The sequence below is a fragment of the Equus przewalskii genome, chromosome 7, assembly GCF_037783145.1.
Source record: "Equus przewalskii isolate Varuska chromosome 7, EquPr2, whole genome shotgun sequence".
Lineage (NCBI taxonomy): Eukaryota > Metazoa > Chordata > Mammalia > Perissodactyla > Equidae > Equus > Equus przewalskii.
In genome coordinates this window covers 25,693,356-25,720,053 of record NC_091837.1, presented here as the reverse complement: position 1 = coordinate 25,720,053, position 26,698 = coordinate 25,693,356, and the positions used below count along the sequence as shown (strand labels likewise).

Here is a 26,698-nt window from a genome sequence, read left to right as displayed (position 1 = left end):
CTGTCCTTGTCCTGAAGGTCTTGGTCAGAGGGAGAGGGAGGGTGACGCACGGGCCCCGGCCGCCTAGCTCGGCGTCACCGGCGTCCATCCGGTGGTCTGTCACTCAGCCAGACCCGGGAGGGAACATGAGCCGTGTGGGGGCCAGTGGTGTCGGCAGGCCAGTCTGGGGGCGATTGGGTGGCAGTGGGGGGACCTCCCGTGACACGGGACAGGGAAATGCGGAGCTGAGGTGTGAAGCAGGGATTAGAGCCCAGTGTATCTGACAGACAGACTCGCCCAGTGGGCTTTGGGCCTGTTTTCTTCGGCCTTTTGAGAAAATCAAGTTTTTGCCAAGCTTTATACATCAGGAGATTTCATGTAAATTTCTGTATTTCTGGCTTTTCATGGAGAACTGCTCTTGTCCTCATCTCCTTCTGCTCTCCCCCTCGCAGGCTCTGCTCCAGCCACAGTGGCCTCCCTGATGTCCCTCAACTCTCTGTCTCAGCACCTCCCTGCCTCAGGGCCTTTGCACTGGCTGTTGCTTCTATGTGGAATTGCTCCCCACTGAATCCATGTGGTCCCCTCACTTCTCAGTGCCTTTAGTTTCTGTTTTAGTTTGGGTTTTGTTTTTGCTTCCGTCTCGCCTACCTGACGACTCTGTACAATTGCAACCCTTTTCCCCATCCCGCTTTGTTCCCGCTATGCTCTGCCACCCAGCAGGCATTGTACACTCATTGTGTAACGCCTACCCTTCCCCCGCTGGGATGAAACCCCAGAGTTCTGCATTTGGGTCTGACTTGTTCCCTCTCCAATCACCAGCTCTTAGAAGAGGGCCCGGCAGGTAGTCAGTGCTCAACAAATGTTTGTTGAGTGAGTAAGTGATCATTTGGCCACACAGAGCCTACATTCCTGCAGGCTGCCCTGTGCTGTGGCTGAGTGACAGCCACCTCCTGGTCCCCTGATCAGGCTACTGTTATTAAAACACGTTAAAAAATAACAGCATGGATAGATTACCTATTAATCTTAGTGTGTAAACCCCCGGCCAAGGAGCCCCTGCCCCGCTGTGCCTGTGGGATGCAGCTGTGCAGGCCGGCTCTGGGCAGCTATTCTGGAGCCAGGTGGTGAGACGGGTGGGCGTGGGCCCTGGTCGCCCCCTTCATGGGCGTGTGTGTCCCATCCCCGCAGAACGTGCGCATCGACCCCAGTAGCCTGTCCTTCGACATGTGGAAGCAGATCCCCGTGCCCTTCTACCTGTCCGTCTACTTCTTCCACGTCCTCAACCCCAACGAGGTCCTCCAGGGCGGGAAGCCGCAGGTGCAGGAGCGTGGGCCCTACGTGTACAGGTGAGGACGGGGGCCTGGGCCCGGGCCCCAGGTGAGTGGCCCTGGCAGGGTCAAGGTCTTAGAGCAGACTGGCGTGGGGCTGCCGTGCTGAGCCCCAGAGATTGCTCCAGAAGCAGGCCAGGCGTGCGGGCCGGTCATGGTGCTGGAGAAGTTCTTTCCGGAGCAGTGAGCAGGGGTGACATGGATCAGGGAGGCGGGTGTGTGCGTGTCACAGAGACACACACACACACACACACGAGCAGGGGCCTGCTCCCCAGACCTGAGACCTTGTAGGGTCTGACAGCTCTGTCCTGGTCATTCATTCATTCAGCACATTGATTGAGCACCTGCTGTGTCCCGACCTCACTTTATGACAGCAACCCCCCCCCCCCAAGTTTTCACTCCCCTTCTACAGGTGCAGGAATTGGGGCCCAGAGAGGGAACTGACTTGCCCATCACGTGGTGCGGGGACCCCGGGCCTGGCTGCCTGCCCCGCCCGAGCCGTTGGCCTCTGCACACCCTCTGAGGGGTGACCAGCCCCGCCCTGGCTTTCCGGGGGGCGACACGGGCAGAGAATGTTCCAGCTGTTTGAGATGCACAACTGGGATCCTGGCGGCCTGGGATGAAACTCAACAAATGTGGTCGAGGTGTGGGAGTCAGGTGCCCGAGTCGGGGTCGGCTGCATGCATTCACTCACGCACTCACTCATTCACTCAGCGAATGTTTGTAGGGCACCGACTGGGTGTCCACAGCTGTTGGAGGCACAGGGGACCCAGAAGAGGACGAAATGGACAGAGAGAGCACTGAGGTGCTTGCAGCTGGGTTGAGGGAGTCGGATGAAGATGAAGATGAATAAGTGGAATCTTACGTTAGCATCGCGGGGGGCGGGGGTGCGGAAGGCGTTGGCACTTGGGGTTTGAGGTGACCAGGGTGGACCTCTCTGAGGAGGTGACGTGTGAGCAGGCCTGATGGAGGGCCTGGCGGGGTGGGGAGGTGTGTCGGGATTTGGGGACCTCCCGGGGTGGCTGGTGAGCTTTACGGAGGCCTTGGTGCGGGTCTGCAGTGGACGACGGACCCGGGAGGCGGCCATGGCGCTGTCGGGGTGCAGGTGGCCGGGCTCTGGGGGCCCCACGGCCCGGCTGGAGCCCGCTGAGCCCCGGCCCTCGCCTGCAGGGAGTTCAGGCACAAGAGCAACATCACCTTCAACGACAACGACACAGTGTCCTTCCTGGAGTACCGCAGCTTCCAGTTCCAGCCCCACAAGTCCCGCGGCCTGGAGAGCGACTACATAGTCATCCCCAACATCCTGGTCATGGTGAGGCTGCCCCGCTGCCCCCTCCTCCCCGGCCCGAGGGCGCCCGTCTCTCCTGCCCGGGCTGTCCCTTGGCGCGGACGGCCTGGGGCTCACGGGCCGGACTCTCAGCCTGCAGGACCGCCCGGCGCCCCCCCCCCCCCCCCGTCTCTGCTTGGGGGTCCTGGCAACGTCACTGTCTCTCCCTTTTCGGTGGACAAATCTGACCCCTCCGGGAGGAGGTCCTCGCGGGGGCGGAGTGGGCGCCCCCAGGCCTGTTGCCCGCTGCACCGCGAGGGGGGTGAGCAGGGCCTCCATCCCATGCGGGTGGCAACAGCTGGAGTCACAGACAGCTCGTCACGTGGGACGGGGGCCCCAAGACCACCCGGGGCCTCTGATAGCGGGACGGCTCCAGGGACCCAGCACGAGGTCCTGCTCTGGGACGTGGGTCATCGCAGAGGAAGGCGCCGCACATGGTCAGGGAGGGGCAGGCACAGGGGGGAGGCAGGCGCGGGCTCCCAGAGCCCCCCGGGACTCACAGGGGACACACTTGATCCCCCAGCAATGGGTGTGACAACATGTGCGAAGTGTCATCCACCGGGGAAGCCCGGGGGAGCCTCTGTGCCAGGCTGTTTACGGGGGTCACAGCGGGCCCCCTGCGTCGCCCCGCCTCCTTTCCAATGTGAAATCTGACATCAGATTTCATTTGTAGGAATTTGTCCTCTGGGTAGAAAAACACATGCTGGCAAAGATGTTTGTGCTCAAGGATACTCACTGCAGCAATGTTGCCAGAAAAATTCTAGAAGCGACCTAAATATTCACCATGTGGAGTTACATTGTGATATTCTGCTGTAGCCAGGCAACGGAATAGCACACAGCCCGTGAAAGGAGGCGGGGCTGCAGGAGTGGCATGGAGCCGTCCCTTAGGTCTGTCTAAGGGGGGAAAGCAAGATGCAGGACACATGTGTTGATCATGCCACGCGTACTGTTTATCAAGGAGAAACACTTGCATGCACAGTCCCACTCAGGCATGCGTGCTGTTGGGTGCCTAGACCAGGGTGGGCAAACTTTCCCTGGAGAGGCCCAGCTAGTCAATAGTGTAGGGTTTGAAGGCCTCACGGTCTCGTGGCGGCTGCTGGGCTCTGCTGTTGGAGCACACAAGCAGCCAGCGACAATGACATGTGCGAGTGGGCGTGGCTGTGTTCCAACCACACTTTATTTTATGGATGCCGAAATGTGAATTTCATGTAATTTTCATGTTTTTTGCAGTATCCTTCTTTTCTTTTTCAATCATTGGAAAATGTGAAAAACATTCTTAGGGGGCTGGCCCGGCGGCATAGTGGTTAAGTTCGCATGTTCCGCTTCGGCAACCCAGGGTTCGCAGGTTCACATCCTGGGCTCGGACATGGCACCGCTCATCAGGCCACACTATGGTGGCATCCCACATACACAATAGAGGAAGATTGGCAACAGATGTTGGCTCAGGGACAGTCTTCCTCACAAAAAGAAAAAAAAGCCCCAAACCCCCATTCTTAGCTCCCAGACTGCACGGAAGCGGGTGGCGGGCTGCGCTGGCCGGCGGCGTGTTTTGTTGGCCTCCGCTGTCAACTGCTTAGGAAGTGCCGGCTGCGTCCGCTTTTCTAGCTTTCTTGGCTGGAGACTGGCTTTTTGTTTTTTTTTTTAAATATTGGCCTGAGCTAACAACTGTTGCCAATCTTTTTTTTTTTCTCCCCAAAGCCCCCCGGGTACATAGTTGTATATTTTAGTTGTGGGTCCTTCTAGTTGTGCTATGTGGGACGCCGCCTCAGCGTGGCCTGATGAGCAGTGCCATGTCCGCACCCAGGATCCGAACCGGCAAAACCCTGGGCCGTGGAAGCAGAGCGCATGAACTTAACCACTCGGCCACGGGGCCGTCCCCATGGAGACTGGGTTTTGGATGAGGTGCCTTTAAAAACTAAACCAAGGGCCAAGACAGAATCTCCAGCGGGAAGCAGAACTTAGAAAATAAATTCATGTGCATTCCAAGCACCCAGATATTGGGTAGAACAGGGTTGGGCTCTGGGTGTTTGGGAAGAAGATAAGGACGTGGAATAGAGTCTTCGTTAAGACTCCAGGTTACAAGGTGACAGTAAAAGGTGCTCCAAACTGGCCTAAGTGAAAAGGGGATTTATGGGCTCATATTATTGAAAGGCTAAGGATGTTTCAGGTGTGGCTTGATCCAGGCTTCAAATAGGGTTGCCTGGGTCTCTGTCGGTTCCAAGCTCTGGCAAACCCACTCCTTGGGGTGGCTATAGCCTTGCACGCCCCCAGGTTCAAGGCCACCAGCGGCGGGACCTCCCTTCTGTACCCTGCAGCCTGGGCAGAATGTCTCCCTGTGGCTCGTTGGCTCTGAGTAGGTCACATGCACATTCCCAAACCAATCTCCGTAGCCGGAAGGAGGAAGGTTCTGACCGGCTGGGCCGGAGCTGCGTGCCCCGCTCTGGGGCTGGGGGTGGGGTTGACTTAGCCTGAAGCCAAGAGCACGTGTGGTCTGTCACTGAAGGCTCAGGGAATGGTCTGGATGCTCCCTCAGGGGCCCTCCTCGGCCCGAACTTCCCTGGGTGGACGCTGCCTTGAGGCCCGACCTGGAGTCCGGTGGGGATGGACGGCCCAGGCGGTCTAGCCCTGACCCGAGCTTCCCCTCGCTCTGCAGAGTGCAGCGATGATGATGGAGGACAGGCCCATGAGCCTGAAGCTGATGATGACCTTGGCGTTCACCACCCTCGGCGAGCGCGCCTTCATGAACCGCACCGTCGGCGAGATCATGTGGGGCTACGAGGACCCCCTCATGAACCTCATCAATAAGTACTTCCCAAATATGTTTCCCTTCAAGGGCAAGTTCGGGTTATTTGCAGAGGTAAGTGTGGCCCAGTGAGGAGTTCAAGGCCTGTCTTCTTGTCCACTGACGCAGCCTGGAAGCTGGTTACCAGCTCGCTTTGGGAGCTGGCTGGGGGTCTGGGGCTGTGGGTTGTGAATGGCAGAAAACCCAACTCAAACTGGCTTAAGCAAAATAGAGAATTTGTTGGCTCATCAAACTGAAAACTCTAGGGCTGGATTCAGGTGCAGCTTGATCCAGGCTCAAATGAACTGACTGCAGCTGAGTTAGACAATTGGAAGCTATTGCTGGAAGAAGGGCAAATGGCTGCTGGGGAGGCAGATCACAGATATCGACTATAGCGTTGCTCTAAGCCACCTGCTTTTTCTTAATCTTGAACCCTGGTAACCTGGTAGGGTCAATGATTGGGCTCCTCAGCCGTGATCTCATGTAGAATCTGACCTCTGACCTCTGACCCCTGATCCTGGTGCTCTCAACCACGGGTTTCAATAAGCCCTCTGGTGCTTCAGCCTCAGCCTCTTTGGGCTCTGCTGGTCTGGCATAGAGTGTTAGGGGACAGGGATCATGATTCTGTTCCTGGCATGTGATACATTCTTGGCCGGAATGACAGGTTCTGGGCGTGGGGCTAGCTGGCCAGTTTGAGGTAAGTGACATGATTCTGTAAAAGTATCTTGTAAACTTGTAAAGAAATGCAAGTTATTACAGAGTCACTAGTGTGCCTGTAATCTATGTTTGACCTTGTGTAGTGGAAACCCCAAAATAACAGTGCAGCCATGACTGTTCAGTGTTGATGTGGTAGCTTCATACTCTTTATGGATCTAGAATCCTACTGCTGTGCTCCACTATCTTTAGGGCGTGGTTTCCATACTCAAGATTACCATGTGGTCCAAGATAGCTGCTAGAGCACCGGCTATCACATCCACATTCCAGACAGCACAGCAGGAAGGAAGAAGTGGTGGGGATGGAGGGGCAGACAGGGGAGTTGAGGACTGTCCCAGCTGTCTCCCTCTTGAGGAGGGAGAAAAACAATTTCCACTTACTTTCCACTGGCCAGAACTTAGTCATGTGGTCACAGCTAGCCGCAAGGGAGGCTGGGAGATGTAGCTGTCCCGCTGGGTGTGTTGTGCTCTGAGTAGGGTTTGGGTTTGGTTGTGAAGGAGAAAGGGGAGAATGGACTTTGGGTAGTAACCAGCAGTCTCTGGTACACTGTCTCTTATGATTATTATTTAAGTATCCTTTTGGGCGAGGGTTTGTTAATAATAACAACAATAACAGTAAAAATAAAGACTAGCATTTGGAGCTCTCGCTGTGTTCCCGGCACTGTGCTCAGCAGTTTTGACACAGTAGCTGTTTTCGTAAGCCCAGCGCCTCTTTGTAGTGGCTCCTGTCTTCTCCCCTCGTGACGGCCCGGGCGTGGGACCCTGGAGCTCGGGGATGGACAGGGCACATAAGGACATGACGAGCGCAAGGCCTTGCAGGGCGTTGATCGGGGCCCTGCTCTGGCGCAGTCATCCATGCAGGCGTCCGGCCAGTGGACGACCCTCCCCGGGGCCCGCCGTGGGCTGCTCCTCCCAGTGTAGACACTGCCTCCTCCGGGCAGCCCTGCTCCTGGGTTCCGCAGCAGCCACTCGTTTCTCACACACTTTGCATGTCTTCACTCTGAATTGGAAACCTGCTTCTAGGAGACACGCTCAGAGCCCCAGGGCCTGGGGCTTACCATCTAGCAGACACTTGACAAACGCTGGGTCGGGTATCCCTCAGGCCAGGCCAGGCTGTGCTGCACAGCAAGCAGCCTCAGAATCGCAGTGGCTTAAACAGCAGAGGTGTATTCCTTACTTGGACTCTGTGTCCAGTGTGGGTGACCAGGGGGCCCTCTGCCCTTTGTGGTCACTCGGGGACCCAGCCGAGGTGGGCTGCAGCCGGCCCCACATCACGGTCCCCACAGCGGTGGTGGAAAGCACGCTGCACTGTGCACGCCGCGTCCGCTGCCGTCTCCCTGGCTCACGAGGTCTCAGGGCTTTGTGTTAAGTGTGTGTGGGGTCCTTCTGGTCGCCCGGGGGAGAACCAGACTCTCCTTGAGTCGGAAGGGAAGGTGCGACCCTCCCCAGGGGGGATGCTGTGATCAGGGCCGTGCCCTCCTAGAAAGCCCCCAGTCCCCTTCCTCCTGAGCCCCGGGCGTTGGGGACGCCATGCGAGCAAGATCACCAGGCCCCCGACCTCCGGGCCAGAGGGTCAGTGTGACTAAGCGGGTGGGCTCGAGGGCTGGTGCCCGGTCCTTTGTCCCCATCCTGAGGCTTAAAGATGCTGTCTTCTGCCGTGTCCCAGCTCAACAACTCCAATTCCGGGCTCTTCACCGTGTTCACGGGGGTCAAAGACTTCAGCAGGATCCACCTCGTGGACAAGTGGAACGGACTGAGCAAGGTGAGGGCAGAGCCGCGGCCCCCCCGCCTCAGGCCGGAGCCAGGCCACCTGCCTCCACTGAGAACCCACGGGCGGGGGTGGGCAGCGTGCGCGGGGACGCTCGGAGCTGGCGCCTTCACCTGTGGCCAGGGCTCAGCCAGCTCCAGCCCAGATGGCTGGCTGGGGGATGGAAACTATTTACTGAGCTCCTGCTGTATGCTAGGGACTGGGTTCTTTCTTTCCTTTGCTTCTTAATTCACAAAAACGTTTTAAAAATATTACACTGATAATATAACCATCCATTGCATTAAACGATGTTATTGAGTGAGAAAAACTTACACTAGAAACACAGGAAAACATTCACATTAAAAAAATAAAACAGGGACAGAAGTAAAGCGCACTTTATGTCCTCACGCGGAACCGCAGAGGACCCCACAGCTGCCGGTGTCAGGTGTGTTCTGCCCGTGTGTTCTGCCCACTGCGCGCCTGTTGTGCACAGAGAAAGACAGCGCGGTGGTTTTTTCCTTTGAACGGAATGAAATCATCCTGTGTGCCTGGTTTTGCAACTGGCTTCTTTCCCCTCGGTGGCCTTTTCTCAACACGCGTGCAATGATCGTGCCGTGTGCTGCTCACGCCTCCCGGTGCTCGCCGCGTTGCCCCTGAGAGCCGAGTGCTGGGGCCGGGTCACGCCCGGCAGAGCCGCGAGGCGGGGTTACCAGGCGCAGCTGGAGGAGCCGTTCGTAATGGATGCCGTCGAGATTCTCTTCGGCTTGAGTTTTCAATATGACGATATACACGTGCACGTAATTTAAAACAGCCCGCTGGGAGAGAAGGGGAGAAGGGAGGGTCTGGTTCCTTTCTGTCCGGGTCGCACGTCCCAGAGGCAACTACCATTTTGAGTCTCCTGGGGGCCGCCGTTAGAATTTTTATGTATTTTTCTCCCTCTGCCACCCCCTGACTCTGTCTGTTTTTAGGACGTGTCTGGTGGCTTCCTCTCTGGGAGGTGAGGCTGGCCCTGTCCCACCTCCCACCTCACGGGCTCCCTGTGCCCCTTGGAGACGTGGGTGATGGGCCCATTTTACAGACGAAGTCGCTGAGCCCCTGGCACGGTCGCACGTGCAAAGATCCGTGGTTGGGGGGTAGGAGCTGCAGGCGACGCTCTCCGCATGCCTGCCCCTCCCACCGTGCCGGCCGGCTCGCCGAGGGGCCTGGCCTCCGTCCGGGGACAGTGCTGGCCTCGGCGTCTCCCCGGGGCCCTCGGTCTGTGGAGTGGCAGCCCAGCACGTGTGGGCGCCGGGAGGGCTCTGAGGAGGCTGTCCGTCCGTCCCCAATGCCATGTCCTCTTCCTCCCCACAGGTGAGCTTCTGGCACTCAGATCAATGCAACATGATCAACGGGACCGCCGGGCAGATGTGGGCGCCGTTCATGAGCCCCGAGTCCTCGCTGGAGTTCTACAGCCCCGAGGCATGCCGGTGAGCATGCCCTGACAGGCTGCTGGCCAGCCGCTGCAAAGGCGTCCCGCCGTGTCCCCGCCAGCCCGGGGCGCCATCCCCAGTGCTCTCTGGTTGCACCACAAAGAGCCAAACCCCAACCGCTCTGCCGAGGCCCCGGGCGTGGTGCTGGGGTGGAGGGTGCAGAAAGAGCAGGAAACAGGGCCAGCCTGGCTCCCGGGGCGCCCGCCTGGCTGCCCGTGTGTCCCTCTGGATGCTGGGACCTCAGACCGCCCGTCGTGTCCTCGGCCCCGTGCAGGCCACTCGGGGAAAATCCTCTCCTTGGCCACCCACCAGTGTGAACTTGGACTCATCTGCCTTTCTCGCCAAGCTTCACGGAGCCCCAGCTGTGCGGGGCGCTGGGGACACGGAGGGGACAGGACCGGCTGAGCGCCTGCGCCCCGGAGCTCATGTTCTGGTGGGGACGCTGCGCCCCGGGAGTGTCATAGCGGGAACGGCTTCTGCTCTGCATGTGTTAGTGTTTTACCGTTAGAAATTTCAGCCTGGAGGAACGTGCAAGTGGCCCCCGTCTCCCCTTCACCCGGTTTCACCATTTGTATCTCTCTGTGTCTATTTTCCTTGGACCGTCTGAGAGCGAGTTGGACACTTTAACACTTCAAGTGGGCGTTTTCTAAAAACAAAAGCGCTTTCTTATGTAACCAAATTACTGTCATCCAAATGAGGAAATTTAGCATCTCCATAACACTGTTGTCTAGGCCGGTGACATCCAATAAAAATATAATGCAAGTTCTGTTCGCAGTTTTAGATTTTCCGGTGGCTGCGTTAAAGTAATGAGAAATCGGTGAAATTAATTTTAAGGATATGTTTTATTTGACCTGTATATCCGAAACGTTAGCATCTCCGTGGGTAAACGATGTGAGATACTGGGGAAGAGGTGTTTCACAGTTTTCCGTTATCAGGTCCTAGGAATCTGGAATGTCTTGTCCACCTACAGCGAATCCCCACTTGGACTTGTCCCGTTTCGGGGGCTCTCGTGGACAGTCCCAGGCAAATTTAGAAAGGCCTTTGAGAAATGTGAATAGGGCGTGGGCTGTGGTCTCCTGCTGGAAGGGACAGCGGAACCACGGCCCGAGCGAGGAACTGAGGTCTGATGTGTGAGGGAGGGACATTCCAGGCAAAGGGGGCAGCACGTACAAAGGCCCAGGGGCAGGGGGAGCATGTCTGAGGAGCAGCAGGGAGGCCCTCGGGGGCCATAACAAAGTAGGCAGGGGCTAGACCCCAAAGAGGCTGGCGGGCCCTGATGAGGATGTTGGATCTTGTTATCGCCAAGACCGGAAGCAATTACAGTTTTAAGTGGGCACGTGATATATTCTGAGCTTGTTCGAAACTCCGGCTGCGCGTGGAGAAGTGGCTCCTTGGGGCTGCTGTCAGCAGGACCTGTCCCAGCCGCTGTGTCCTGGGTCTCATCGTCCCACCGTCTGTCCCTGCAGGTCCATGAAGCTGGTTTACAAGGAGGCGGCGCTGTTCGAGGGCATCCCCACCTATCGCTTTGTGGCCCCCAGCACCTTATTTGCCAACGGGTCCGTCTACCCGCCCAACGAGGGCTTCTGCCCGTGCCGGGAGTCGGGAATTCAGAACGTCAGCACCTGCAGGTTCAGTACGTGCCATCCTCGGCGGGCGGGTGGGCGGGCACGGCGAGGGGCTTATCTGCCGCCATCTGTCTGCCTAATCTCTGGCCTCTGTACTCTTGATAATCCCATTAGGCCGGAGATAATGAGGACAGCGGAAAGATAATCTGAAAAAAAAATGCTGTGTGTGTGAGTTGCTGTCGTAATAAATTCCTCCAACATTAGTGACTCAGGACAGCACGAATTTATCATCTTGAATGGTTCTGTGGTTCAGAAGTCCGACACGGGTCTCCCCAGGGGTCAGCCTGCTGCGTTCCTTCTGGAGGTTCGAGGGGACAGTCCGCTTCCTGCCTTTTCCAGCTTCCAGAGGCCACCAGAATTCCTTGCCTGGTGCGCCCTTCCTCCATCTTCAACGCCAGCAACATCACCTCTCTCTCCTCCGCCCCGCTCCTGGGTCGCGTCTTCCTCTGACTCTCTCCCGCTTCTGTCTTCTGGTTTTAAGGACCCCGGAGACTGCATCGGGCGCCTGGGTCATCCCGGCCTCGTTCCCTATCCTGAGGCCAGCTGACGAGCAGCCTCGGTTCCACCTGCAGCCTTCGCGCCCCTTTGCCGTGTGGTCTGACGTGTTGTCAGGCTCCAGCGATTAGGACGCGGACGTCCTGGGGAGGGCGTCACTCTGCCTCCAAATTAAGTTCCATAGTCCGTCCTCCCACGTCCCCCGCCGCCTCGTGGTCCAGGCCCCTCCAGCTGGCATTGTTGCCGCCCTTCCTACGATCCGTTCCCTGGACTGTCCAGTGTGGTCACCACTGGCCTCGTGTGGCCATTTAAACTGAAACTGGTCGGAAGGAAATCAAATTAAAAAGGCCCTGTAGCCGCACTGGCCACGTTTCAAATGATCACCAGCCGCCGTGCTCAGTGACGACCGTCTGGGACGGACGGCGCAGAAAGAGCATTTTCGTCATCGTAGAAAGTTCTGTTGGACACTGTTCCAGAGAGCAGCCCGGGGGACCTTTCAAAAGCACAGATTGCCACCCAATCCTTTGCTTCAAGTGTCTGAGTGCTCCCGTGCGTGGAGAGCGAAGCCCTGACGGTGGCCTCAGTGCTCTCAGGGTCTGGCCTCTGCTGGCCTGTCCAGTGTCGCGTCTTCCCGTGCTGCCTCCCCTAACTATTCTTCAGCCTTGCTGCCTTCTCCCTGTTTCTAGAATCTATCAAGTCTGGTCCCACCTCAGGGCCTTTGCATCAGCTGTTCCCCCTGCTTGGAGGGCTCTTTCCCCAGAAATCGTGTACGTCTATGTGGGTCATTCCCTCACCTCCTTTTCATCTATTCAAGTGCCACCTCCTCCAAGAGGCCAGCCCTGATTTTCTGTTCCACCGTCCCCGCGCCCTCCCAGCTGCTCCCATTTCACTTTTGATTGTCTCTGGGTGCCCATCGCCCTCTGAAATCACCGACTCTGTGTTTTTGTTTGCTTGTTTATTGTCTGTCTCCACTAGACTGGAGACGCCCTTGGCAGGGCTGGGCCCACGCTTCTAGAATGTGCTTGCTGCAGTGGGGACTCAGCGTCTGAACGTGTGGCTGTGTGGGCGTACCCTGCAGTTAGGGAGTCGAGGCTCAAGGCTGGGACGTGACCGAGGTCACATGATTGGGGGGACAAGAAGCTGCTCCTGTCTGATGGGGGTCTTGCCTTTTGGGGGCCTGTGTGGCTGAAGCCACATTTCCAGCTGGAGGTGGGGGTTTGGGAGGGGGAGTCTGTGCAGGGCTGAGAGGAAGGCCTGTCAGCGGGTTCCCCCCAGTGCAGACGGAACGGGGGCTCTGTGGGCGACGGGCCTGGAGCTGGGCCTGGAAGTGCCCCCCAGGGCATGGCCTCTCTTTAGTCCCTCCTTCCCGGGGTCTTGGGAGTTTCCGCTCGCAGAGGGCAGGCTGGTGCAGAGCCCGCAGGCCGTGGGCCACATGCTGGGGCGAGTGGCATGTGCTCCCGCAACCTGATTGGGCCCCAGGGGCGCTTCCTGGTTTGTGTAACAAAATCCCAGACACCTCCCGGATCCAGCGGGGCTCCAGAGCTTGGCTGCCGTCCATACCGCCTTTCACGCGTGCCGGCTCCATTTTCCTCCCTCTCTAGTGTGCAGCTGCCCACGAGGCTCCAGGCTCGCCCTCTCTGGACCAGCCCTGCAGGGCCGCCTGGGTCCTCCCCTCCGCCACCTGGGGCTCCGCTCCTTGGGTGGCCTTGCATCCCGTGGCCTCTCTGAGCCAATCCCTGTGCCCTTGGGTGGGCTGTGCTGATCGGCTGGACTGTCACATGCTGAGCCCCTGGCTCGGGGTCTTTGCCTGCCTTTGGTCTTCATGTGAACAAAATCATAAAGCACATACTCCTTTTTTCTCTTTTTCTGGCCTCTTTCGCCCACTGTGTTGGTGAGGTCCGTCCCGGTTGTGGGTGATGCTGGCGCCTTCTTCCTTGCTGCGTAGTATCCCACCGTGGGAACACACTTCAGTTTCCTCACACCTTCCATGCTTCATGGGCATCGGGCTCTGATGTTGACCGTTACCCTAGGGCTGCTAGGAACATTCTCCTACATGGCTTTTGGTGCACCTGTGTCTACATTTCTGTGAAATTTTATCTGAAGATAAGGAATACCCACACATTTCTCTTTCCAGGCCTTGAAAATTTCTTGGACTCAGAGAACTCTGCCTCCTGCTCTCAGACCAGCTCAGTAGAGCCCCTTAATTGCAGTCCGTGGTGATCCTGGGCAATCACGTCCGATTACATTGCCATAAAGCTATAAATTAATTACCACGTATTGCCGGGGTGGGTCGCTCAGTCTGTTTGGAAATAAAATAAGAAGCACACGCACGTGTGCCTGCTATTAAAAAGACCAGATGGGCTTCACATCTGAAGCAAGGGCAGGTGACGGCAAACTGGCCCAGCCCATTGCAGCCTCCCCCTGGCCTTGGGGACGTGACAGGGCTTATCTGAGACTCCCCACCTTCAAGGGCCTGGCTCGTGACCACCTCCCTTACCGCGGGCCTCAGGGTTTCGCCGCCTGGAAAACGCGGTCCTTGTGTTTCCCTGTTGGTCTCCTTTCATGGTGGAGACGGGTGGATGGGAAACCAGGGTTTCCAATTTGTGGGACATTGTCCCTGGGCGTCTCAGGATGACTTCAAAGGTCCCAGGAGCCGGCTTTGAATAACGCTGACTAAGCCAGCGCGACTGGCTTCTGTTTCCATCCCCTCCCTGTCCTTCCCCCGCCTCCAGGAAGAAGCCTTTGTTGTTGCCGAGAGGCCTGGACGCCCTTCCAGCCCTCATTCTCTCTGTGCGGCAGAGGAGGGCAGGTCTCGGGTCGGAGCCCGTGCAGGTGACCGTTTCTAGTCAGAGTGTCCAACATTCAGTGCTTTCCGTTGTATTTCTTCTCGTATTTACTGTCCAGTTTTGGCAAGTGTTTGCCAATTACGACTCAGATCTGAAGCTCCCCGTTAGAATAGAGCGATGCAGGTAAAGTAATGGCGCTTGGCTAAAGCAGCACGTTATGTGGATAAGCGTGCAGGGGGCACCGGGGTGGCAGGTGCAGGAGGCGCTAGGTGGGTGAATTAATGTTGAGAATGCAGAAGGCCCGGGACAGATGGAGTCAGACCATGGGAAAATCCCAGCTTTTATTTCAAACCAGTGTTTGGCTTTGCTAAGAAAGCGGAAAGAATCCAGACATTTGAGGTTGCCAGACACACACAAACACGAATGCCAGTCACCTGGCTGATGGCGGATGGGCTGGTGGTGTTAGGGAAGTGAGTTTTGTGAGTTTTGTTTGTTTTTTCTTTCTTTTTATAATATTGAGGTGAAATTCATATAACATAAAATTAACCTTTTTTTTTTTTGAGGAAGATTAGCCCTGAGCTAACATCTGCCTACGTGGGATGCCTACCATGGCATGGCTTGCCAAGCGGTGCCATGTCCACACCCGGGATCCGAACCGGCAAAACCCTGGGCCACCTAAGTGGAATGTGCGAACTTAACCACTGCGCCACTGGGCCGGCCCCCAAATTAACCATTTTTAAGTGTACTACTCAGTGACGTTTAGTACATTCAAAACATTGCACAGCCACCACCACTAGCTAGTTCCAGAACATTCTAATTGCCCCAAAAGAAGACCCCGTGCCCTTTAGCAGTCACTCCCCATCCCCCTTCCCCAGCCCCTGGCCACCCCCAGTCTTCGTTCTGTCTCTGCGGTGTGCCTGTGCTGGACCCCATGAGATTCTGAGAGAGGCTCATTCTTTTCCTCGTTAACTCGTTGTCCATCAGGCCTGTTGCCCGTGGTCCCGAGCACATGAGGATGCGCTGGCGTTTGTCTTGCTCGGTCGGTTGATGGAGAGGTTCCGTCTTGGCTGTCTAGGCGTGAATTTCTCATTCAGAGGGGCCCAGGTCAGTCCCTGCTCACGCGCGCTGGCGTCCGTCCCGCAGACCGTCTGCTGGGAGACAAGGATCGAAGCAGGTGTGTCTTCTCCCTCCGTGGCCGTGAGGGAGAGCTGGCCGCAGGTGTGCACACCTGGGCCTCTCTGGTCGTTGCTGCGTTGCCTGCAGAAGACATTCCGGGCTGCTTGGCTTGGTGATCAAGATGCCCCTCCCCCACCCGAGTCCAGCCTGGCCTTGACTTGCCTTTCTGTCCTCAGCTCACATAGCTGCCCTCCACGCACCGTCCACACCGTGCATCTTCCCACCTCCCTGTGCTCGATTCTGCCCTCCCTTCCACCTGGAATGTCGTCCCTGGATTTCTCTGCCTGGCGTTTTTTTTGAGTCTTCTTTTCTTTCCTTTGATCTCTCCTGCCAGAATCAGCAGCTCCTACCTTAGCATTCCTGTGGCACAGAGCTTGTCCCTTGCTGGGTTCCAGGGCCCAGCACCTCCTGCGCGCTTGGTAAACACTTACAGACCGAATGAAGGAATGCTCTCTGTCTAGTTATTTTATTTGCATCTTGTCATCGTCACGGGGGTGCTCTGCAGCAGGGGCTGGTTTCCTTGTGGTCCCTGCGCCTGGCTCTGGCTGTGGCACGAAGCAGGCTCTGGATGTGCCCACTCACTCTCTGTGTCTGACGCCCCCTCTGCCTTCCAGGTGCACCCTTGTTTCTCTCCCATCCTCACTTCTACAATGCCGACCCGGTGCTGGCAGAGGCGGTGGCTGGCCTCCACCCTAACCCAGAAGAGCATGCCTTGTTCCTGGACATCCACCCGGTGAGCCCCTGCCGTCAGCCTGCGGGGGGGTGGGGGGTTCTGATTGGTGCACACTGGCCTCCCCCAGGCACCGAGCTATCCCTGGGTGGGGGTGATGGGGAGCCTGGCTTTCTCCGGCATCAACAACATCTAGACTATCAAGCCATCAAAGGTCCCTACTTTGCCCTGACTCCATAGTTCAAGAACATTATTATCTGTTTATAGGGAATTGTGTATGAATGGACCATAAGACAGTAAATTAATTAGGACTTATCACCTGCAGATTAGCAGAGGGAGCCTCCTTGGCGGTGCTGGGATACCGTAAAGATCTTTAGGTACCGACAGGAGCCTGGAACATGGTGCAGATAAACCAGGTTCTGGGGAATTTCTCCCGAGTGAAGGTCTGGCTCCGAGCAGCGACCCGGTGGGGGAGGGGATGCGGGCAGCAGACCGCAGGGGGACCCTCCCTGGGGTGGGGGTGCCTTTAATCAGGTGCCTCTGTTTCACAGTTGGACTTGGGGCTTCTACCAGAGGTTAAAAAATTCTGTAGGTTTCTGTTTCCTGAGCTCCCCCTCCTCCGGCCTTTTCGAAGCCCTTCTGCCCGGCCCCGTTCTGTGCCATTTTTCTTTGTCCTCCTCAGACTTTTTTTAGCCACTGACTCAAGCCGCTGGGCCCGGCCCTCCACCTTCTCTCTCGCTCTCTCTCTCTTTTTTCACTAAAAACCCGGGCCAGGGAGGTCACCCGTGACTGCACACACTTCACACTCGGCAGGTGGTTCTTGATGCTCCTTGTGTCCCGGCACCAGCGAGACACTTTCACACACGTCCACTCGTTTCATTTGCACGGTAATCGGGGAGGGGGCCTGCTGCCCCTGCTTTGCAGATGGGAACCTGCAGTCCAGACAGGTTAAGTGATGCGACTAGACCCCGGGATTGTTGGCTGCATGACAGGGAGGTCTCCACTGTCTTGTGAATCTCTGGAATCCTAGCGGTTAGCGCAGAGATCCCAGTACAGTCATGCGCCCCGCGACGACGTTTCGGTCAATGGGGGAGCCGGGTGTACGACGGGGGTCCTGTAAGCTCAGTGCCATAGAGCCTAGGGGCACAGTAAGCTGTGCCATCCAGGTTGTGTAAACACAATCCACGATGTTCACACAGCAAGGACATCGCCTAACGATGCATTTCTCAGAACGTGTCCCGTCGTTAGGTGATGAGTGACTGCATCTCAGTGAATAGGGGTCTCATGGACGATTGCAAGGAAGGAAGGGAGAAAGCTGAGCTCAAGCACAGGCCGTCGAAGCCGCTATGTTATGTTCTGTATTAATATATAGTTAATACTAGTGGTTAAATTGATAGTAATTAATTGATGACGATATATGTGTTCTATACTGAATTCATTATTTACTAAATTACAATCTTAAGGCCTTTTCCTGTGGCCTTAAACTTTTCACCAGTTTTTGAAGGTTTTTATCACAAAGGTAACGGGTGGTTGTCCGCCTTCTCTCTTTAGCTCATTTGTCTCGCTGCCTCCTCCTCGCGGCCGGCGTCTGGGGGCTCCAGCACGAGCTCCTCCCCATTCACACGGGTGACTCGCGTTTAGCGCGTGGTCCCCCACGTTGGGAACAGGCAGTGCAGTTTGGGAGGCCAGAGTGAGGCCCGAGGCTGTCCCGCGGCGGCCCCGAGGCTGGCTTCCCTGTGTCTGTCGCTCCGGGTCAGCTGGAGGCCGACGGGGAGACGAAGGGCCTTTCGTGTTTTGTTGACGTGGACGCTTTGGGAGGACGGGCATGGGTCCCTTTGCTGTCCGTTAGGCATCAGCCCTGGAAACAGGGTGCCGGGGCCGCTGCTGCAGGGCCGGCTGCCTGTCTGCTCCCGAAACCGGGGCGGCTGGGGTGGCGCGCCCACGGCCCGAGTTTCTGTTCTCTGAGGTGCAGGGAGCAGGCGGGCCGTGCCCCCTAAGGGTCCGCTGGGCAGCAGCTGGAGGAACAGGCTGAGGAGGGGAGGACACAAATTCCCTGGGGACGGAGGTGGCCCGAGTGGAGGCCTCAGAATGTAGAGTCTGTTCTAGAGAGCAGAAGAGGGTGGCAGGTTGTGTCAGGGTCCCCAAGGCCCCCGCTGGGGTCGGCTGATCGCTAGGAGGACTCGGCACACGGTGGTGCTCATGTGACTAATTACAACGAAAGGACACGAACCACAGCAAGCGAAGGGGCAGGCTCGGCGGGGAGGTGCGCACGGGCTTCCAGAGCCCTCCCGGGGACTCACGTGGGGCACGCTTAATCCCCCAGCAACAGGTGTGACAGCATGTGTGAAGGGTCCACCAGGGAGGCCCAGTGGAGACCCCGTGCCCAGGCTGTCTATGGGGGTCACGTCGGCCCCTCTGCCTGGCTCACACCGCATCCCAGACTGCCCGGAGAGCAGGTGGTCCGCATGCCCTGCGTTGTTCCACAGACAGCCCAGACGCAGAGACCCCTCGTCAGCCAGGGAGTGGTGGGACCCTGCTGCAGACCAGGGTCCCAGGGGCCACCAGGCCCGGCCCCACCAGCAGGCCTGTCTAAGGAGCAGGTGGGCCCTCCTGCCCCTGGGCCCCCCTCCCCGCCAGCTGCTCCGCTCTCCCCGCTCGGGCAGCTCGATCTTTGACAGCTTCTGTGCCCCTGGCCCAGACGGGCTCTGGAGTCTGGCTCCAGTGGGCACGACGGCCTTCCCGCTGGCCTGCGGGAGACTCAAGCGGTTACGGCCCCACGGCGGCTGGCCGGTCCCTTATTTCCCCGGCAGGATGGTGAGGCAGGCGGGATGGTCTGCATTTCCCAGATGAGGCGGCCGCTTCAGCTGAGAGGCAGCCGGCGGGGTCCTCCGACCCCAAACCCTGGCTCCTTTCCGGTCTGATTTCCTGGCTTCGTTCCAGAACCACCTTCCTGATTTTGGTCCTGCGTGCGTGTCACTTCTCCTGTCATTTATTGTTTAAAAAAACGGTCTCATTAAAAACAGATTTCTGCAAAAGGAAGCCTTCTATCACTACTTCAAATGGGAAATCACAAAATTCTCCAGAAAAAGGAAGGCAGCCATAAAAATAAACATAAGGAAAAAGACATTGTTAGGCCCGTGTGAAATGCATCACTGCGTGCGTCCCTGAGGCCGGCTCTGTTCCCGGCGGGGTTCGGGGTTCAAGGGGGCGGGTTGGAGAGAGTGCAGACCACGCCCGCCCCACCTTTCTCTGAGTGGGAAGAGACTGCCCCAGCCTGCAGATCTGCTTTACTGGTTACTGGATGTGGAAGGGGGAGAGGGCAATGACTAAAAGCATTGCTCTGCCCTTGGGGAAGTGTTGTCACAAGAGGACGGAGGACAGACAGACGGACAAGAAAAGGGTTAACTGTTTCCCTCCAGAGCGAGGCTTGCTCCCCAGAGGGGACCCCTCCAGGGCGTGGACGAAGAGGGGCGGGGGGAGCTTGGGTTTCCCCACAGGGCTGGGGGGCGGCAGAGGAGCCCGCCCGCAGTGTGGGGCGGCTGGGCTGGGACGCCCCCTCTTGAGTGCCTCCCTGTGCTTCCTGCCGCAGGTCACAGGAATCCCCATGAACTGCTCCGTGAAGCTGCAGCTGAGCCTGTACATGAAGGCCGTCAGAGGCATCGGGTGAGTGGGGTCCGGGAGCTGGGCTGCCCCCCTCCTTCAGAGACCAGAGACTCGGGACGCCAGCGGCCGCCTCCGGAATCCAGCACGTGGGGGAGGGAGATGTCCTACTGGATGTGGGGTCCAGTCCCTGCCCATCGTCCCCCTGAGGGGAGTCTCAGCTCTGGGCTGAGGCCCGACCCACATCCTGACACCCCTACCCCAGAATCCCCTTTTTCTTTCTTAACATTTGTCCCCTGGATGAGCCAGAATCTCCCATCCCAGCTGGTTCCCACTCAGCGGAGTAGCAAAAATTAAACCCTGGCAGAACCAAGCATTTGATGACGGAAACTTAGCAAACAGGTTCTTACGTGCCACACTTTGCTTTGTGGAAGGAATTTTATAAGCACTGATTTGCTTCATTATTTATTTTTTTTTTTGGTGAAGAAGATTGGCCCTGAGCTAAAATCTGTTGCCAGTCTTCCTCTCTTTTGTATGTGGGACACTGCCACAGCATGGCCGATGAGCAGTGTGGAGGTCCACGTCTGGGATCAAACTGCAAACCCCTGGCTGCTGAAGTGGAGTGTGTGAACTTAACCACTATGCCACTGAGCCAGCCCCTGCTCGAGTTTTTGAATAAGGACTTTATCAAGGTTTAATTCACATTCTATAAAAGTCACCCTTTTAAAATGTACAGTTAGATGGTGCCAGCCCGGTGGCACAGTGGTTCGGTTCGGGTGCTCCGCTTCGGTGGCTGGGGTTTGCGGGTTCGTTCCAGGGCGCAGACCTACACACGGCTCATCAAGCCACGCTGTGGTGGCGTCCCGCATACGACATAGAGGAAGGTGGGCACAGATGTTAGCTCAGGGCCAGTCTTCCTCCCAAAATAAAAAAAATAAAAAGCACAGTTCAGTGATTTGCGGTCTGTTCACAGAGTCGTGCAGCCATCACCACAGCCATTTGTAGAACATTTCTGTCAACCCCAAAAAGCAGCCCCGTGCCCGTTAGCAGTCGCTCCCCGTCTGCCTCAGCCCTGGGCAACCCCTCATCTCTGTCTCTGTGGGTTTGCCTGCTCTGGACCCTTCGCATCAACGGACTCGGACACTGTGTGGCCTTGTGTGTCTGGCTCCTGTCACCCAGCATCGTGTTCCCAGAGTCCCCCAGCCTGTAGCATCTGTTGGTGCTTCACCCCTTTTTAAGGCTGGATCCTACTGCACTGTGTGGATGAACCCTGTTTGATGCGTCAGTGGATGGGCGTTTGGGTGGCTGCCACATTTTGGCCGTTGTGAATAATGCGGCTGTGAGCAGTCGTGCACGAGTTTCCCGTGGACACGTGCTCTCGCTTCTCTGCGTGTGCACCTGGGGGTGGGGGTGCTGCCTCGTGCGGGGCTCTGTTTACCGGTTGAAGGAAGCACCAGATAGTTTGCCGCAGCGGCTGCAGCATCTTAGGTTCCCGCTGGCGGAGTAGATGGCCCAGCTCTGCACATCCTCGCCGACTCCTGTGACAGCAGGACGTTCGATGCGGCTGGTGAGGGCGGGTGCAGAGTGGCTCTTCGTCGGGGTCTGTCCTTCTTAGGATATTTGAAATAGTTTCACTAAAAAAGCAATTCCCCGGGAAAGATTCCCGGGATGCAGGCATGCGAGCATCTATTCAGCTTCACAAAACGTCTCCCAGCTGGAAAGAATAACAGCGTCTGAGAGCCGCAGGGCGTCACCAGGGCAGATTCGTCCCCTCGGTGCCCACCCGGGCTCTTCAGTTGCCCGTATGGAGGCTGCTTGAAGGGCTGGTCCTTGAAGGACTTGTGGGCGGTGACACGGCCCATGCGTGCGCTAAGCGTCTGCTGCCCAGGCTCGAGCTCTGAGCCCACGTCCCTCGCCACCTGATCGGCTAACTCAGCCGCACCAGGGACGGCAGGTGACTTAGCCAGAGCCGCAGGGCAGGTTGGGCGCAGGGGGGGCCCGAGAGCCAACCCCCGCCTGGCACCAGGGGAGCGCGGGCCCGGCGTGGCCACATCCTATGCGCTTTCAAATGCCTTCTTCAAAATCTGGATTTTAACAGAAGCTCTCTCAGTTATCACTGTTGGGAGCAAATTCAAACACTTGACAAATGCTCCTCACGCCGGCAGGACTCCCGGGAGCCTGGATTCTGCCTGTTGGTGGCCTCTAGCCACTAGGCTGACCTCTCTGGGCTCTGCGTCCCCGTCTGTTCAGAACAGGGGCTGCACAGCTGACCGGCCGCCCCCGTGGGCCGGAGTGGTGGCCTCCAGGGAGCTGGCCCTGCAGCAGCACTCAGCTCTGTCCCCAAGCGTGAGGACCCACGTGGGAGAGGGCCAGAGACGCAGCCCCCGAAGCAGAGTGACTTGTCCGGGAACTTTCCTGCTGTTTGCTCACCAGATAAAGGCAACAGAGTTGCATGCTATTTGCATTCAATTTACATCAGTTCTTACAAACTCAGATAAAAGGGGCTGGAGAGATCCGGTGTCTCCTCCGTGCGAGATGCTGGGTAAATTCTTTCCACTGCACGACCCTCTTGCTTGATGGGTGGCCCAAGAGATTTTTGAGAATCGTGATGGAGGATTTGGGCCTTTTGTTCTGGCTCTGGTCCCCGAGCCCCGAGTGAGTTCCATCTCCCCCCTGTGAGGCTGTGCCTTCTTTAATCAGACCCACGAATGGTGACATTATAGAACTTTGTCTGTCCCTCTGTTGGCTGGTGTTTGACCTCAGAACAACAATAATGAGCGTCAGCCCCTTCTCATGTGCTGGTTCCCTCTAAGCACTTGCTCCCGTTCGTTCCGGCATGCAGCCCTCCCCGGAGCCCTGTGAGGAGCTCCCTTATCATCCCATTGTACAGAGGAAGCTCAGAGAGGGCCTGCAGCCTGCTCAGGGTCACGCAGCTGGCAGTAAGTGGCTGTGTCGGGGGTCCCCAAGACCACTCTCAGGTTCGATGGTTCACCGGGGAGACTCAGAGGACTCGTACTCATGGCTGTGATTTATCACAGGAAAGGATTAAAGCAAAATCAGCAGGGGAAAAGGCACGTGGGGTGGCATCTGGGGGGACCAGGCACAGGCTTCCAGAACCTTCTCCCAGGGGAGTCGCACAGATGCACTGAATTCCTCCAGCAATGAGCTGTGACAATGCGTGTGAAGTGTTGCCTACCAGGGAAGCCCAGTGGAGACAGCGCCCGGGGTGTTTAGTGGGGGCTGGTCACGTCGGCCCCTCTGCCTGGCACATGCCCGCATCCCAGACTTCCTGAAGGACAGCAGGTGGTCAGCATCCACCATGTTGTTTCTCAGCTGGGCGCGTTGCCATCCTGAATAAAACTGGGGCTCTATTTCTAAAGGGAACGAATGCAGCCCCCACCCCATAGGAGACGTGAGTTTTTAATTTAAAAAGCTATTGCCCGATTGTCCCGTTGCTCCCGCCGGGAAACGCCCATTGCTCAAGCCCCCAGCCATCAAGTCGTTACACAGTCGAATCCCGCCTGACCCTGGCGTTTACCGTCCCCCGTCCCCCGTCCAAGGTGTCTGATGTGAGAGCCTCACAGAACTTCCCGCTATTTCCAGACAAACCGGGAGCATCCAGCCGGTGGTCCTGCCGCTGCTGTGGTTTGGAGAGGTAAGGCCGCCCTGCGCCCCCTGCCCGGGTGCCGATGCCTGAGGGTGTGGTGTCTGGTACCGAGCGAGGGGCCGGTGTGGGCACGCGAGGCAGGGGGCCGTTGGCGGAGGGGGAAGGCCGGACTGCGTGACTAGAACAATCCATGGAAACTTCACACTCTGCAAGCCTCGTGTCAGATACCCCCGAGCTGCAGGGTCCCTTGAGATGGGGGGACAGAAGCTGTTGGAACGCAAAGCCCCAGCCCAGGGTGTAGGACAGTTTGTGAATGTGCTTGACCACATCTCCTGGGACAAAGGGAAGTTGGTTTTCGGGGTGTCAGCTTTTCACTTGAACTTCCCTTTCTCCCAGCTTTCAGGGTTCCTTCCGGCCCAGCTCGTTCTAAGTCATGTGAGCTAACAGCCAGGACAGATGGCCCCCGAATGTCACTGTCTGATGTGGGCTGGTGGGAGCCCTGTTCCACGCAGTCATGCAGGGACATCCAGGCTCCTCCCGGCTCTTGGTCCTGCCCTCCTGAGAGCCTCAGAATCCGTCTCCCTTCAGGGAGCTGGGAAAGAGATGGAGCAAGGCCTGTGGGAGGTTTTTATGGGCCAGGCATGGAAGGTGTGGCATCGCTGTGCCCACGTCCCATTGGCTAGAACATGGTCACATGGTCCACTGCAAGGGAGTCTGGGAAACGTAGTTTGGTTGTGTGGGCCTGGAGGAAGAAGCATCCTCAGGCTCCATCCCATGCTTTGGCCGGTGGGCTTGAGATGGAGAGGGGGTGGGGGGGACAGAGGGATGCAGCGTGGGGTGGCGTCTGCACCCCAGGCCCACAGCGTGTGCCGCAGCCATCTGTCTGTCGTTCTCCCTCCCCAGAGCGGAGCCATGGAGGGTAAGACCCTCCAGTCCTTCTACAGCCAGCTGGTGTTGCTGCCCAAGGTGCTGCACTACGCCCAGTACGTCCTGCTCGCCCTGGGCTGCGTCCTGCTGCTCGTCCCCATCGTCTACCAAATCCGCAGCCAAGTAGGTGGTGGCCGGAGCGTGGCCCAGGCCGAGAGGCCCACTGCTTGCCTGCTGGGGGAGCGGGGAGCTGGGCTCTGATCCCCTGGCCGTCCCTTCCTGCCGTGCCTGCCGTCTCCCTCCGCCTGGAGCCCACCTGGGGCGGTGGGCCCGGGTCTGCCTGGGGCCGGGGAGCTTCCTCCATCCTTGCATCTCTTACGTCCTGCGTTGCCACTTCTCTGCCTGTTCTGGGAGGCCTGGGGACCCTCCCTCGGAGGGGCTGTGGGTGCATTTTGGGTAACGGGACCTGGTAATTGAATGGTTTGTCCATCAAGTCAGCACCTGCTGGGTGCCAGGCTCCGTCAGCGTGGGGCATGCTCTGTCAGACGCAGACCCTGCTCCGGGGAGCACGGGGGCTGGCATTCTAGTCAGGAGCAGATGAAAACCAAGGCAATAAACAGCAAAGATAATTTCGCTGTGATAAAGATGATAGAAAATGAGAAGGGCTAGGGCAGTGCTGTCCAACAGAAAAACAGTGCGAGCTACGTGTGTGATTTTAAATTTTCTAATAACCAGGTTAAGTAGAAAGTTAATTTTTAATCACGTATTTTATTTAACTCAAATATATACCAAATATGACCATCTTAACATATAATCAATATAAAACATATAAATACAGTATTTTTTTCGTGTTAAGTCTTTGAAATCCAGTGTGTATTTTACACTTACAGCAGGTCTTGATTTGGACTCACTCCATTCCAAAAGCTTTCCAGCCGTTTTGTGGCTACCAGACTGGACAGCACAGTGTCCAAGGGGGCTGGGGACAAGGAGAGAAAGAGTGTTAGGACAGGCTTCTCTGAAGAGGTACAATTTAAGCTTCGATGTGAATGCTTAGAGTACAGTCATGGAAAGAGTGCACCAGGTGAAGGCATGGCCAGTGCAAAGGCCCTGAGGCAGGGATGGGCAAGGCATGCAGAGGATCCTGCAGGGCCAGGGTGGCTGGAGAGGAGTGAGCATGGTGAGGGGGGACGAGGAGGGGTCATGTGAGAGACAGGGGCAGGTCATGCCCGGCCCTGTTACTCAGGGTGAGCAGCTTGGAAGTGATTCCGGGGGTGACAGGAAGCTGTTGGAGGTTTGTAAGGAGAGGAGTGACTGGGTCAGCTAATGTGTAGCGATTAGATATGGTGGATAGAGGCAGAAGCAGGGGGACCAGGTGAGTGAGGCTGGTGGCTCGGACCAGGAGGGGAGCAGGTTTTTCAGGAAGGGAGCACAGATGGAGAAGGCTGAAGACCCGGCCCTGGGACATCCAGCTTTTAGGGGCAGGAAGACGAGGGTGACAGCAAACCCTCCTTCTTGACTTGGTGTCGCTCACTCACGCATTCATGCATTCACTGACGCACCCTCACAACTCATTTTTTGCGAGGCACCGTGCACAGCTTGGGGGATACAGAAATGACTAGAACATGAGATCTAGAGAGCAGGGGGCGGGACAGACTTTAAGCAAGTGACTGCAGTCACACGGTGACAGCCTGTGATCGCGGGGCTCCAGGGGCGGTGGGGATGGGGGAGCAGCTACATGGTGGGGTGGGGACACCGTCCAATGGCGGGGAGTCATGAAAAGCTGTTTTGAAATCCTGAACCCGGAAGCCACCCTCTGGCCCCACCTGGGTCGCCCCGGGGCCACAGGCTGAGCCTTGGGGGGCTCCCGACTCCCCGCTGCCCCCGGCCGTCCGCCACGCCTGCCTTCTGCTGCAGCTTGGGCACACAGCCCCTCTCCCCTCTCTCCGAGGCCGCTTGCTCACTTGCTTGCATGCTCGCTGGGGCGATGGTAAACCCACCGGGCTCTTCACCTGGGCTTTCCGACCCTTAAAATGAACCCAGTTTTCCTTCTGAATTCCCCATCCTGTGGGGAAAATGTTTGCACTGGTGCAAGGGCCCGCCACCTTCCGTCACTCACTGCTTCTGGCGTTTGAGCCCCTGGACTTGGGTGCAACCAGCCTGTGGGCTGGCCTGTCCTCTGTCACTGGCCCAGGGAGAGCCGGGCCGAGCAGGGCTGTCACTCAGGGAACAGAAGGGAGTTCCTTACAGTTTTGGACTGAGTTATGCTGGGAGGGCAGAAAGGACCAGAGGCCAAAGCTCCCAGCCCATGGATGCCTTCCTGGGCAGAGCATCACGGAGGGTTCCACTGGTGGAGACACTCTCGGTCACATGGGGACCCCGGGACGGCTGGTGAGGGGCGGGGCCCGGGGAGGAGGCCAGCTCGCCTCTGCTCCCTCTGCTCTCTCTCCTAATCCTCCATTGGAGTGGGAGGGAGAGGAGAGTCAGGTGCGGGCTGCCTGCCTCCCCCCGGATCTGTGCCACCCCAATCCAG

General features: G+C 57.5%; 1 protein-coding gene across 6 annotated transcripts in view; it reads left to right on the top strand.

Moving 5' to 3' along the window:
* Positions 1–26,698, top strand: part of SCARB1 (scavenger receptor class B member 1) — a 71,163-nt gene that overhangs the window by 39,365 nt on the left and 5,100 nt on the right. For all 6 annotated transcript variants that reach the window (XM_070629300.1, XM_070629299.1, XM_070629302.1 and 3 more), the window contains exons 2-11: positions 1,165–1,322; positions 2,475–2,616; positions 5,285–5,488; positions 7,793–7,888; positions 9,224–9,339; positions 10,809–10,975; positions 16,039–16,157; positions 19,684–19,757; positions 23,298–23,349; positions 24,205–24,351. In XM_070629300.1, coding sequence (XP_070485401.1) covers positions 1,165–1,322; positions 2,475–2,616; positions 5,285–5,488; positions 7,793–7,888; positions 9,224–9,339; positions 10,809–10,975; positions 16,039–16,157; positions 19,684–19,757; positions 23,298–23,349; positions 24,205–24,351 — 1,275 coding nt within the window. The remainder of the gene's footprint in view (positions 1–1,164; positions 1,323–2,474; positions 2,617–5,284; positions 5,489–7,792; positions 7,889–9,223; positions 9,340–10,808; positions 10,976–16,038; positions 16,158–19,683; positions 19,758–23,297; positions 23,350–24,204; positions 24,352–26,698) is intronic.